At 49.2% G+C, this 14,432-nt stretch overlaps 1 protein-coding gene across 1 annotated transcript; it reads left to right on the top strand.

The window, feature by feature from the left end:
* Positions 1-11,105: 11,105 nt before the first annotated feature.
* N7533_005292 (uncharacterized protein) lies at positions 11,106-12,955 on the top strand (the record flags this gene model as incomplete). Its single annotated transcript, XM_057101942.1, has 2 exons — positions 11,106-11,199; positions 11,259-12,955. 2 exons carry the CDS (start codon positions 11,106-11,108, stop codon positions 12,953-12,955), a joined length of 1,791 nt encoding a protein of 596 aa, XP_056961572.1.
* Positions 12,956-14,432: the final 1,477 nt, after the last annotated feature.

Here is a 14,432-nt window from a genome sequence, read left to right as displayed (position 1 = left end):
GTTATCCGCACATAGTCTTAATGCCCTATAGATGGTACTGGAATGACTTGTCCGGAGCATCGCCTTTGAAAAAAATTACGATTGTGGTTGGACTCCTATGTAAAATATGGTCCTTTACATAGAAAATTCGAAGTTACAATGAGGAAAGGATTTATGATCTCTCGACATCTGTCTCGCGCTCGCCGAGTAGAAACAGCGACTCGAATAGAGTATACTCATAAAGCATCGCTGTTGTTTACTTCCAATCACTCTCGGTCCAGCCTAGCGCGTCCAATTCAAAGAGTACCATGATACTTAGCACCAAGCAACCTCGGAAAGCGGCCTTTGAGTATCTCCTCCGGGTATCCCCTCAAACAACGTAATGTACACGCGAAAAATATCCAGCCATTCATGTCCAGAAATTCCCGGTCTCCGAGGAGCCCGTGCCGCTGATCTGGGAGTATCCGTGCTACTAGTATGTTCACAAGGGTGACTCAAGATGCCGAGGAACAGCCGACGAAAAGCACACACCGGCATCTAGTTGAATGACCTCGGTCTCGCTTCGATCCGGAGAGGGGATATCGTTGATCATCTCGCTTTTGAAGGATTCGAAGCTTCTGATCTATTGATCGCGTGGCCAGTTTTTCTGCTGTCCATGTTACTCGAATACGAGATGGTTGGGTGCTGATACATCTTCTTTGGGACTTGATTCCGCAATACCTAGTAGTGGCTTCGCTGTGCATGTCGACTTTGCAGTTCTGGTTAGCTTTGCATGGTGGATCGTTGTCCCTGTGCCAACCTCGTGGGAGTTGTACGCGTAAGGTTTGTAAAGTGCTGCGGAAGGGGTACCTGCTTTGTCTTGTGTGGAGGACAAGGCGATCTGCACTGCTGCTGAAGAACACACATGAGGTAATATGTAGCACATTCGATCTGAAGTCCGATACCGTGTAGTGGACAGAGAGAATGGATCGGCGTCTTTGTTTCAGGTTGTCGGGATTTGGGACATGTACTAGGTGACAACTCTTTTCGATGAAAAAGAAAAGGCCTCCTACACCTTGGCACTTGATCCGCTCGGGCTATATTGGTTGTATATACTTGAAGCACTAGATTCCCAACCTATGGGAGATGGTGGAAGGCTATGAAATGGTATAACCATAAATTGTCTGTTGACACATGAAGCCCAAATCATAATATCACAGGAAACAGCGGCGGTTAATTGGCCATACCGCCATAATCGCGCCCTAAAACCTAATGCCAAAACATCTCATTCTAGATCTCAAGGGTAGCCTAGGGCTATATTCTTGTTTGCTTCATTTCTTCAGAATGGATCAGTCAACCTCCGCCCACATTAGAGATATTTCAGGGTTTAATCCGGTCCGTCCACGGTTGCACAGCGCGTGGAAGCGTGACCCCAGTTCCGCGCGACTCGTGGTTCACAAGAGTTTCCAATTCTACGATCCACTGCGGCTCGTCGATGGCCAAAATAGTCTTGGTCTTTCTTTCCTTTTTTTTTATTCCTTTTTTCTTTCGGTCTCTGTTTTGCCTCGTCTGGTTCGCTGTTTTATTTGTGACATGTGAAGCAAGCTATCTTGTGCGACCAGTAAACCCTGTTGTAAAAGTCGACACTGAAACTGGGGATCGCATACCCAGGTAGCTAAATTACTTGCATTTGATTCTCCATTTCTAAATTTCATACACATAGTATAGAGCGGTCTAGACCCCCCACGGTGGTCGACAGTCTTCAGCGGTCAACCCTCTAAGGTCCCACTCCCTCTGCAGGAAGGCTTGACAGTGTGATCACTTCGTATCTAAAGACAGCATGTTGATACATCGGGTAGTAGATGTTGGATATGCCAGATATCCATCGCTCTGTGATCTCGGAGCACGCCACTATTTCGCCTTTCTGTCATGTTCTAAATATCTCGCAAAGGGATATTCTGTCTGGTGAATATGGATCCACTGATAGTGCTGCAGCTACAGTGTTGACAGAGATACTATACATACATAGATAGAGCCCTGGAGCCCTTGTTAAAAATGGCAGCGGTAACAGCGGGTCCGGATAAAGCTACTGGTCCTCTGTGAGAGGTTTAATTGTATAATTATGCATGGGTGCAGCCGGTGGGCGCCGCTACGGGGGGGGAAATGTCAGCTTGGCGATTTGTGTTTAGAGAAATAACCGGCATCGGTCGAGATGCAAAGCTATCAACTGCGGTGTGACGAGATAGACAGGTACGCACAAATCCGATCTGGAATGCTCTTTTTTTCTTATTTCTCATCGTTGACGAGGTCAGGATTGGAATTTGTGAGACCCAGTTTTCTCTGAGGGGCCTGGGCCTGCGAACAAATGGATATATGAAAATGGAAATGTGAGTACTTCGTACAGAGAAATGACCTCTGCAGGTTGTGGTTGTTAACCAGAACATCGGGAAGATGGGTGAGATTGTTGTGTTTGATGACAGCACTATTCATAGTTAGACCCAGCAGGTAGACTACTACATAAATACATGCTAGTAGGCACCATAGCGGCGTTAGATTGAATAGGATGAGCCTTTCGGAGACACAAATCGCGGGTTCAGATGACCCGATGTCGTGTAAACTCATTCCTCGGGTGAGACAGAATGCTGGATGTTAATAAAAAAAAAAGAAGAGAAGAGAAAGGAACGCTCATAACACCGCGACCAGAGGGGAAATGAACAAAAAAGGGAAAACGAGAATGATTGTCTGGCCGGAATCAATATGCTCGTACCAAATGGCCCCTCCGCCGGTCACCAGCCTCAAAACCGCAGCCGCCCACCTGCTCACCTGGACAAGGCCGATTGACGTGGCCGCAAACTGTTCGGCAGTGGCCTAGGCGCCAGCTTCCTATTATGTTTTGCTCGTGATGCTTAACTGCAGCACATTATGCCATTCAGATTACTTCAGTTTCAGATATGAGGAACCGAGGTCACCAGCTTTCCCTCTGTCTATACCGCTTCTTTGGAATATTCCTAGAGCCGTCACACGACGATAATCGTCCTGTCAACTGTTGACACATCACCGCCCTAGTGATCGATCTCTCCCATACTGCCGATCTAAGCCCCCTGATGATTACTATCTCAATGTCGCCAATGTCGGATCGGGTTCCCTGGTCGCCTTTGACATGTCGCTTTTATCCGGGGATGAGGCAGACCGTATGTAATTGTATTCTATGAATGACAATACTAGTTTGGACATTTCTTTGACTTTCCTTTTTTGCATCCTTCGGGCGCTCCTGGTGACATTCTAGTGATGCTCACGCTTTCCTTTTTCTCCTTCCCTTTATCCTTTTCTTTTGAACGAAAATATGATTGGCGCCTGGTTTCGGGCAACCACGTTGCGTTGGAGCCCGGCGATTCAGAGCTGGTGTCTGGGGTATGCTTTCTTCCCCAGACTCCACTTCCAAGTAGAGAATGGGCGAGAAACAACTTCCTTTCAACTTCGGGGGAACACAGTTTTATGGATTTTAATGTGGACAGGCTACTTCAGCTTCAAGTTGTGAGGCTAGTATCGTCAATTTCGTCCGCAACTGATCCAGAATTCCCGATCGAACTACCAGATGAAATTTTCTTTAGAACTCCTGTTTTGTACTAGTAGGAGGCATGCTAGGGTACCTGGCAATTTGCTAGACCCGATTTACTTGCGCCGGAAGCCATAAGCCGCCCAGCAAGTTGAGCGATCTCGGGCACCCGTCCATCACTACGGTTGGCGGGAAAATAGATCAAGATGACTAGATGGACTAGAATCATCACGGTAAAAATGAAGCCACCATCTGCCAGGAGAATCAGTCGTAATTCATAGAGTAGTGCAATCGACAGTTAAGAGAAGTAAAAGGAAACATTGAGGGGGCAAGGCGCCCCGTCAAACGACTGCAATCGGACGGCAACGGCAACGATGGCTGGGCCGCAGCGGCCGTGGCGTCTTTCAATCGTTGTCAACATTGCGTCCCCATATTGAGATCTCCAGGGGCACGACGGGGAGAGAAATCGACAAAGAGAAGGGTCTAGATCTCGACCAGGGAGGTACCTCATGACCTTGACAGGGTCACAATCAGCAAACAAAGGAGGGGCAATCACAGATTCGCCCAAGCCAAACCAGCCACGATCACACCGAAGTGAACCCGATCGTGCGTGATTCAACAGGTCTTTGATCGGAGCCGCTGCAGCCGGCCAATGTATCTACCAGTGAGAAAAAGCAACACGACCTGTCAGAAGATAGCCGCCCCTAATATTAGGTGATTACTGCACATGGCCTAAAATGATGCCAGTTGGCTGTTATTGGGCGATAACAGTGGCTGCCTGCTAATTTCTTCTTGCACTTAGTTGCGACCACAGGCCCTCAGAATATCGGTGTGTATGGTGAATCGAAGAGAGTTGATGACCAAAGAAAAAGCAATAACTCGTCCCCCCTCCCCTCCCCTGATTTGAATAAAGGAGTTTCAACGCATGGCGTCATTGTAGGCCTCGTATTTGTGCTTGGTGGTCCATTTTAAGAATCTTGATGCAAGCGAAAAGGTCATCTGGTCGACCATTTGATGCATAGTTTTTCAAATCATTGTCTCAAAGGAGTTAGGTAAGAAGTCAGCGTAGGGTGAGTGGATAAGGAATATGGTGTTGAACACGCTAATAAACTCTCTCCAGAAAGAACAAATTCAATTCTAATTCCAAATATCACTCAGGCGACGTAAATATAATTAACGCAAAAGCTATCAACGAAAGATAAACTCAATTGTGGACCCTCGCAGCGTCTATTGCCAGGCTGGGGGATGACAGCGCATAGCATAAGGCACCTGGGCACCAGATCTAAGTATGAAAGAAAAAGGCTTGGGTCTAGCCAGAACGTGGATCCACTATGTCGGGGAATGGATTCAAAGGCATGCCAGGGTTTCCAAATACCTGGGTACTGGATCTGCAAAACGAGGGGGACAGAGTGAGGACTTCGTAGATTAGCTCACATATCTGTCGCCTGCACATCCGTATCAAGGGGCACGATCCACTGATCACACTTCTTGACCAACTTTCTGTAATGAGCCTTGGAAGCATGCCCAGGAGGGGGTTGTTCTTGTGAGTCTTCGTTGGATGAGCAACGGGGTTGTGCCAGGGTCAACGGGAAGAGAATGCCCACCTGGGCAGGTGGGAGTTCTAGAACAGGCCTGTTCCATTGAGATTCAAGATAGGGTGGCAGTACCTCCGAACATAAACGGCAAGCTTTTCTTTGATTGAGTCCAATTTATATTTCCGAAGGGTCGACTTCCACAACACAAGACAACCTTCAAGTTGGAATCGGGTGTTACATGTTCCTCGGTGAAAGCCCAATCGAAAATAGAGTAGCATATATAGTAGTAAACGACCAAATGATGGACACTAAATATGGAACATGTGGAAGGGCCGGGGAACCTGGTCTCGGGCTGCTTTCCCCAGCAAACTTATTGCAAGGTCCAGGAAACTGGCCCAGGAAGCCAAAATGAAAATGATCGACAACGGATATGCAAGTCCTGCATCCGGCTGAAGGTGCAGGACCCGAGAAACCCCATTCCCGTTTCAGCCAGTCCCACAGAAATGAAAACCATATACGGAGTACATACATACAGGACAGATCTCGATTTGTCGCAGAGAAATCAAAGTCATAGATCATCAAATCATACCTTTTGCCTTTCTCTTTTATCAGGACAATGGCTGGCAGGGCCGATCATGACGAAGGTGAACAACGACCACCATGGTAGCAGAACAAAGCCACCTCCAACAAAGACAAAATCCAGGGTCACAAGCAAAAAGGATAATTTTCGATTCGGTACAGACAGATCTCCCATTGGTATGAATGCAGATTGACTTCGCGTCTATGAGCGGAGGCCTTCACATGACCCCATAAGTCTAGAAACTATGCTCGGATTCCACGCCCGCCCTTCCCCGGACCCAAACATCCCTTGCGTAAACAAATCAGCGATTGGAAACAAGAACTTCGTACTGTTTTCTGCCAATTGTCTGCTGGGACAGAGGGCAGTAATTATGAGCCTCAAAAATACAGTCCTCCCCCTTTGCCCTTGTTTGCAACCCTTCGTTCCAACCTCACGCACGTGGTCGCCCAAAGACCGGGGGAAACGGCCCGGGAATAGGGCGGCTATATTATGGAATGTGATTTTGTAACCTGTTTGTTGATGTGATACAAAGTAATATTCAAAAGCGTGCGGTCATCACTGCCCTCTGTATGGACGCGGATGCCTCTAGGTTTCATTTTACGGCTCTTATGCTGGATTCGCAACAAGTAGAAATGATAGATCCTAGTGAGGCGCTTTTTCTTCTTTGATCTTTCTGCCTTCGACGTCATGTCAAGGTCGTGGGCGGGCTTTATTCGGTTGAAAGTTTCTAAATTTCCGCCATCACAGCTTGTCACGTTGGACGGGAAGTATACCACTTTCCACTGGCAGTACTCCATATTTGGATCGCTGAGGCGAGCCGCTCAACTTGGATAGTCACTCGTGACCACATTTTATATTACATATACTCCAACTAATGGCTGTGGCTATTTGTTCCGTCAGCCAGTCCCGGGCTAGACTGAACTTAGGGACATCCAAATAGCGCCAGCCACATATTTGATCATATGTAGTATGAAGCCTTGGTTATTTTATTCGGTGACTCGACGATGCGAGGCATTGGATACTATACAGTCCGCACATTATCAAAAATGGCAACCCTGGCCAAACATAGATATGGTTGGGTCCAATTGATCTGCTGCAGGCGGTCCGATCGGGGGGGGGATCCCAATCAGCCAATGCCAATAATATGAATCAAGCGCTGGGCACCCCTGGAATCTAAAGTCTAGGGCATATCAAACAGGCCCATCTGACCGGGTACCCCCCCTGGTGCGCATCATTGGATCCGACCGGTATCTGTCATCACAGCCCCGAGCAACGGATAAGCCTAGGGCGAAGCCGCATCCCGCATCGCATCCCGTCAGGGGGCGATGCGGGCTTGATCAGCTCAAGCCGTGAGAATCCAATGGAAGCCGATTTCACCAAAGAAAAGGCAAAAGTACGTCAGCGTCACAGGCCCCTGCCGAGGGCGTTCCTGGCGTCATGTGACTGCAATGGAGCTCGTGACCGTCGACTCGATTCGCCACTCACGGCGACATCCGGACTGTTCGTGTCATTTTGTTACTAAGGAGTATTGTGGGTGACAGTCAGGGGTACTCCGTATTGGATAACTCCATGGCCTGATGGGATCGACGAGTGTGTACAATACGAAGCGCGCTGCTCGGCCACCTGTCAAACAATGCAACCCGTACGGAGTACACCCCCGGACAGTAACTAGGGCGTACCAATTCGTCTCCTAGTCCACCCGCCTTGGACTACTCATGAGTTACTTCTCGTCGGCACTTGTGACAGCTCTAGGTACAATTTAATTTCACATATTGGCTTCAATAAATGACTGCATATATTCGTGAACCTCGCCTCGGCATTATTTTTCCCCAGCCTAGTAGAGCCTCGGCCTGGATTTTCCGTGACAATACCCCTTGTGGATGGGGATGTGATTCGTCTTGATAGACCGTATCATCAATACTGGACACAAGGTCAGGAACCTGGGCACATCCTAGTCAAAATGATTCTAGGAAGGGCCCAGTAGAATTTTGGGGGTCCTTCGCACTACGGAAGTCCATACCCAGGTACGGAGTACCGCGACCTGTCTTGAGATCCGCTGTTTGGATCCACGTCGACGTCGATCAAGCCTGATGCAGCATCGAAAATACCACCTGGTACCCCCCGACAAGAAAAGCCGTAAGACTGGATTTGATTGACTTCGCTGCTGAGTCGAAAACTGGAAAGAAGCTATTCTGAATTCATTCTGAGGTCATCAAAGCATTAAGGATGAAGATGACCTCGATAGATGATGACAGGCCGCTGTGCAATCTATGGCTTGGAAGTCAGCGGTTTTTCCACTGGGTCCTGCACAAATCATTGAATGCTTTGCATCCTGTAAGTAATCGAACGGCCTGTGTCCCACCTTCGCAGGGAATAATCTATTAGTGCCAGGGAACTCTTTTCGGCGAATTAGGCCAGCCCGAATTTGGTTTACCTAGCCCCGAAGTACTAACAAGAAACACCATAGATGTAGCGATATATACCTATTCAACTTGAACCACTCTAAATTCAAGATTCACCGCGCTCTTCACCTACCTAGGTAAGCATACCGTGACCTGTCTTAATCTCCCCACCGGAGGGCTCCTATTTTGCCCCAGACTAGGAGGCAACCTTGGAAGCCATTATCAAACGACCAGGGAAAATAAATTCAGCATTTCGGGACCACTATGTGGAGCCAGTCCGAATTCCCTTTGGCCTTGCAGACCGACTGACTGTTCGCGGCCGGTCCCCCGCAATTTGCCTCTTCCCCCCCCCCACCCCGGAGAACCCCAGATGATCAAGGACAGGGAGGCAGGGAAGAAAGCCCAAGCAGATGATGGTCCACATTTTCGCCCGTCTCTTTTGTTTATTGATTATTTCCTGCTCACATGATGGATGAAACGTGCTGGGCGATATGTGTACCCCGGGCGAGCCAACGGGTAAAAGCTGGGCGTTCGCGTTCCCTCCCAACGCCTCGGGAAGCGAGAGCCCATCCCCGGGTATAGATTTGTTCGACTAGGTTATTCCGCAAGTCCGGGCCACTCGCAAGGGCATCACGATGAGTCGGAATAAAATTAAATAAATTGTCCTTTTCTCCAGATTTACCGCTCTTCCTACAGGGGGAGACTCTGTACTATTACCCTAGGTAACTGTAGGAATCTTGAGCTGTCACCAAAGGAGAAATGAAATTAGCCGGTCTAAAGGAAGCCTCATCTTCATCAAAGTAGAAAGGAATAATGAAAAAAATAATCCAAAATTCCCAATGTAAAAAGTAAGACCAAAACCAAAAACATACTACATATCACAAAGGCCCTTCCTTTGCCAGCTGGCAAGCTCGTGACTACGGGCTGTGACACTCTGCCGTGTCCTGTTGGATAAAGACAGACTGGGATGTGGCATCTAGGAAGATATGGGCAAAGAGGCGGTAAAGAGTAAAGGCCTGGGGTGGCTACTGCACCTGATGAGCTCCAAAACAATAGAAGCACAAAATTCAAAATCCACTCGATCTGGTCGCTTTCAAACCGAAGCGCGCAGGGCGATCGGAAGTATAGTGCTGGTTCCCCGGTATGCGGGCTGGGATACAATCATCCCTTCCCTGTTGCGCGCGGGTCATTGTGCAGTTCTGCCAGTTTAGTTCGGTTCAGTTCAGCTGCTTCAGCTACTTCAGCCAGAAATGTCTTCTAGTGCAGAGTAGCTATGCATGTACATACATACATACAGCTGTACATACATGCCCCGTAGTTTAGTGAGTTACTCCTGAGATCGCCAAGTTCGCACCAAAATCAGCCCCCACCCCCTTTGTCCTTCCCCCCATCTGCTTAAGCCTTCTCCATCCCCACGTCAGGCTTCCTCCCCGTGTCCGTCGACAACAGTTAGGAGGAAAGCCTATGCCGCAGGGAGCATCCGTGACGAAAATAGCTTAACCGGCCCTATCAGTAGGCGAGTCAGCCGGACCTGAGGTTCTTAGGCGACCAATAGTTGATAGTGCGACAGTTCATCGGTCAGTCGATACTGGTCTTTTGAGGCGCAGATATTCCCAACCCCCCCAAAATCACAAATCAGCAGTGGCGAGGGCAAGTGTTCAAACGACCAGTGTGGGTGGCGTTGAAAGGAGGGCCTGGGAGGGGGAAGATGATTTACACGGATTAGCCGTCGACCTACTCCTAGGGTACACACCTGCTGCCGAAGAAGTACGAAAATACATGGTACCTTTTTTCGCCCCGACAGGTCACAGGTTCTGAAAGACTTTTCGGCCTGTCGTTCTCTTCCGTCTGATGCTGCTCTGATCTGACTGACCTAGGTAATATTCATATTTAATACTTCAACTAGTACAGGCTGTAGTAGTAGCCTCTTGCCTTGTGGTGCCCCAGGAGATCTCTTTAGTTGCATTTGCCTTGGGATCTACTCCGTACTCCGTACTCAGATGCAATCCGATACCATGGTCCATGGTACAATAGCAACACCACCGGAAACAGACCGGTAAGGTGGTGGCCGTCACGGGATCGGTACCCGCTGGATACGATTCGATACCAAAGTCAACCAATTCGGGGCGACCTCGGAAGAGGTAGTGTAGTGGGGACGAGAGAATACCGGGGTACGACCGATGACCAGAGGGATACCAGTATTGTATGTATACACTAGCTGTAAGCAGAGTGGCCCCGTGATGGACTGAATTTTCCCCAGGCCTTACTTACTTAGTGCTTAGTCACCACTGCTTTCACTGCTTCACTGCCCTCCCCTTGTATCATCAGTGAAAAATACCGAATTCCCATTTATTGGACTCTGATTTTTGAAAAAAGAAATCCCGATTAATTTTTTATTTTCGCAATAAATCATTTTTTTAATTCCAATTTTGAATTTTTTTTGCATTTCCATTTTCATTTTCCATTTCCACAATTTCCCCTCTCTCCTACACACACGCTCTCTACGCTCTCCACTGCCGCCCCCGTCATTCTTATTATCGTTCCGCTCCTCCCTTTCCTTTCTCTCTTTCCCTTCTCCATTCCACTATTCACCCATTCACCACCCTGACGCCTTCCCCCTCCTACCATATCTCGAAACGCGCCAATCCCTCTTTCAAACGCGTTCCGTGCTCTCTCCGGATCCATCGCTCCCCCCGGTTTTCATACTTCCGATTTCGGTGGCGCCGTGAATAATCGACACAACCTCGAATTCCCACTCTCCAAATTCCCCTTCGCCGATCACTCTCTCTGCTACTGCGAAGATCTCTTTCATCTCGGCCTCTGCACCTCAAGACACGTTCGATTGTAACTCAAGAGCCTTGAATTCTCGCTTTTCTTGACCCTTCTGCAACACACTGCAGGGCTTCAACTCGAATTTTTATACCCTTCCACTCGACCGCAGAATCCTTACGAACTTTCTACCAAGGTTTCCAACCGCCGTACGATCACTCTCGGGGAATACGGCGACCCCGGAACACCAATTTCCCTTCTCTCAACCCACAGTCCCGACAATCGGTAGCTGTGGCGACGCTAAAATGCCTCTAACAACACCGGTTTTGACGGTGGATGCCGATAATATTCACAAGGTCGACACCGCCAATGCTCAAAGCCTTCATGGAATGTGGATGGGTAAGTAATTCACCGAGTGAATTCCCTGCAGGCTAATGATGGCTAACATATCTCCTCAGTTTTCTCCAAATGTGCCGACTACATGGATCAGGGCCGTCGGCTCGAGAACCTGAGCTGGCGTCTATGGACCCGCGAAACCTTCTGCGTTGAGCCTGGGAAATCGAGCGAGGTCTCGGTTCTCCCGAAGTTGCGTTCCGATGCTGGCGATCTCCCGGAGCTCTCCGCGAGTGTTGAGTCGGCTGCGTCCGATCAAGCCGAACGGATCGAAGCTCACATCAAGCGCCCGCAATTATCTGACTACCGACCCGCTGTGGTGCGTGAGGACTCGCTGTCCAGCCTCGGCCGTGGCAAGGAGAAGCACATCACCTCGCTCGACCTCGAGCGTATGGTCCTTAACATCAAAGAGCGGAAATGTCTGGAGCCTCTGACCCCGACGATCGAGCCTGCTGCGCCCGTCGTTGATATCACACCCCGACCTTCGACTCCTACTCCGACTCCCCCTTCGATCTCTACTATTCGTCAGGTTCCCTCATTTCCTCGGCCTTCCCCCCGACCTTCCCCGATCCCCCGTCAATCGACCGAATCTTGCTCAACAACCGCCCCCGAAGGCAATGACAGTGACACAGCACAGCTCAATGCATCTGACACCAGTGTTTCTTCTTCGGGCGTTCTTCCCACTCGACCTGAACTGATCAAGTCTCCAAGCGTTGTTCGGGGATTTTCCCCATCGCATATCTCATCGTCATATCGGTCGCAACCTAAGCTGTCCGTCGACCCGAGCCCTTCCCGCAGTGCTACTCAACTTAAGCCATCCCCTCTCAAGAAGAAGGGAGGTATGTTTATGCTAGGTGGTTCCTCTGGAGATGACGATGAGAGTTCATTTGAAGACCGCATCCTCCGCCCGCAGGCACTACAGCAAAAGATGCCCAATGGATCTTCATTGAAGCCTACAAATAGCAATCCGAGTCCCTCGAAGAAGGTTGCATCATTTAGTGATGAGGTTGCCACCCGGACTATTCGACCTTCCAAGAGTCCCCTCAGCGCCGACGAGGATGCCATCGAAACCGACGACGAGGTCTCTGAGAGCGCCATCGAGGACGACGAAGACTCCGATTGGGAAGACTCGATTACCGAAAGTGGAACTGCGAGCATTGACGAGCGACCTGAGATGTTCCAACGGGTGGATTCTCGCCCGAACTTGGTGTCTCGCCGGTCGCTTCTCACCATGATGATGCACCAGCCTGCCAAGATGAACATGAATGGAAACGCATTCCGGTCCAGTCCCGCCCTCCAGCGATCCCGCCTGACATCACCCAATGGTCCATCGATCCCGACCTCGCCTCCTGAAAACGACGAGGAGAGCCTCACTATGCGTGGTCCTGACGTACCTCGATCCAAACCCATCGGCATGAAGACGCCTGGACCTGGGTCGGTCGCCCACTCGCCACGTACCACCCGCCGCAACATGCTTGCGACTGAATTGACCGAGTCCCTTCGCCGACACCTCCTTTGGGAGCGCCAACAAAAGAGCGCGACCGCCAATGCGTTTAAGAGACGCCACACCACCCACGACATGAAGAACCTGCAGGAGTACCCCGGCCCGAAAGGACCTCATCAGGCTCCTGGTGGAGGCCCATCTGGGACTGCAGACACGAACGCTGCCAACCAAGCATCTAAGGACCTCGCTAAGAACGGCTCTTGGACCAATTACGCGACAGACTTCGGCCCCTGGGAATACCACGTCAAGGGGTGGTAAACGAACCAATCATCATATCTTTTTTTTCGACACTTCACAACTCTTCTCATGATTTTTTCTCGCGACAGCGAGTCATTTTCACCGACACGATTATGAACATGCATTGCATCTAGGCGCACTTTACGGCTTATCGTTTCTGGAACTGGGGTCTCTTCATCGGCTTTCGGGGTTAGGGAGGTGTTTATCCTGATACAGCATTCGCTGGGCGTTCCTGGGATTTTCTTGCCTGGAATACACCTACGACCGAAGAACGGGGTTTCTGTCCCTTACGAACTTAATATTTCATGTACAGCTCATATGCCACGTCCCTCTTATTCTTTTTTACTTTCGGGCAACAACACCCTCGAATGGATGATGAACCACGGACTTTAATTCCTTCTCGCTCTCTCTCAACCTCCCCAAGAGATAATCTTCAAATCGTTTCCTACTGGCTTTGTCTTCTTTGACCCGGAAAGTCTCACCTAAAAAAATTCGTCTTCCATCAGCGACTTCATCTTGCAGTCTCCATGCCGTAAAATCCTTTCTTACCCGACCATTTATCTTTTCGGGAGGCTGCGGAAAACACGCGAGCTTTTTTATTACCCTGTGAATTCTTTTTTTCATTGCTGGGATGGGTCTTCTCATTTTTCCTTTTCCTTGATCAATTTTCCTTATCCCCAATTACTCCCTCCATTTCCGATACCAAATACCATGCGCTTCCTTCCCTGCATCCTGTCTTGTTTTGTTCAAAGTCTCTCGGGCCCTTCATGCAAATGCAAGCCCCGACTTACTTGTCCCATGTACGCTACGCAACCTCATGTCTCTTCCCCCGAGCGCATTTCAAAAACCCAAAACTCTTTGGAAATCAAAGAAACCAGTTATCGAATTCATCTAATTCTCTCTCTAAAAAAAGCCGCCCCTTGTGCATTCTCTCGTATCGTATGGCCTTGAGCGTAGTCAAATAGATTGTTCTGAGTGTATGATCAACGCCAGAGGCTGGCGCCATGCATTGGGTAATTGGCGGTCTGGATGGTTCTAAAGATGAGATCCCTGTTGCAGAGCTCTGTGCAGAGGAACTACCAGGTACTATTACTAGCAGTAGTCATATACATAGTAGCTACTTTTAATTATATTTTAGTTTCCACTCACTATTAAATCACTTTTGAAATGTTTTACATGTTTACTGAATAGTTGGCTACGTATAACCTGTGCATGAAGTGACTATCAACGTACATACATCCATAGATCGCTACTTAGCATGAAACTACCTACAGTACACAGCCAATGCAATTGGCGGTGGACTCGCAGACCCCGTCCGGCATGACGGAGATACTCCGCATGGCAATCCCGAATGCACCAGAGGTCCGCAAAAGGTTTCCCGGAGCGCGCAACCCATGCCCATACCGACGCCAGATAAGTATCATGTGGGAAAACCGGCGGTTTTGCAGGAGGGCTTGGTGGCGCTGACACGTAAGAGGGGAGATGACAACCTTGGAAG

The sequence above is a fragment of the Penicillium manginii genome (assembly GCF_028828005.1).
Source record: "Penicillium manginii strain IBT 31320 chromosome Unknown utg000004l:1.0-7231830.0:1.0-7236170.0, whole genome shotgun sequence".
NCBI classification, from domain to species: domain Eukaryota; kingdom Fungi; phylum Ascomycota; class Eurotiomycetes; order Eurotiales; family Aspergillaceae; genus Penicillium; species Penicillium manginii.
The sequence above is the reverse complement of the archived record's forward strand: the minus strand, read 5'-3'. Positions and strand labels throughout refer to the sequence as shown.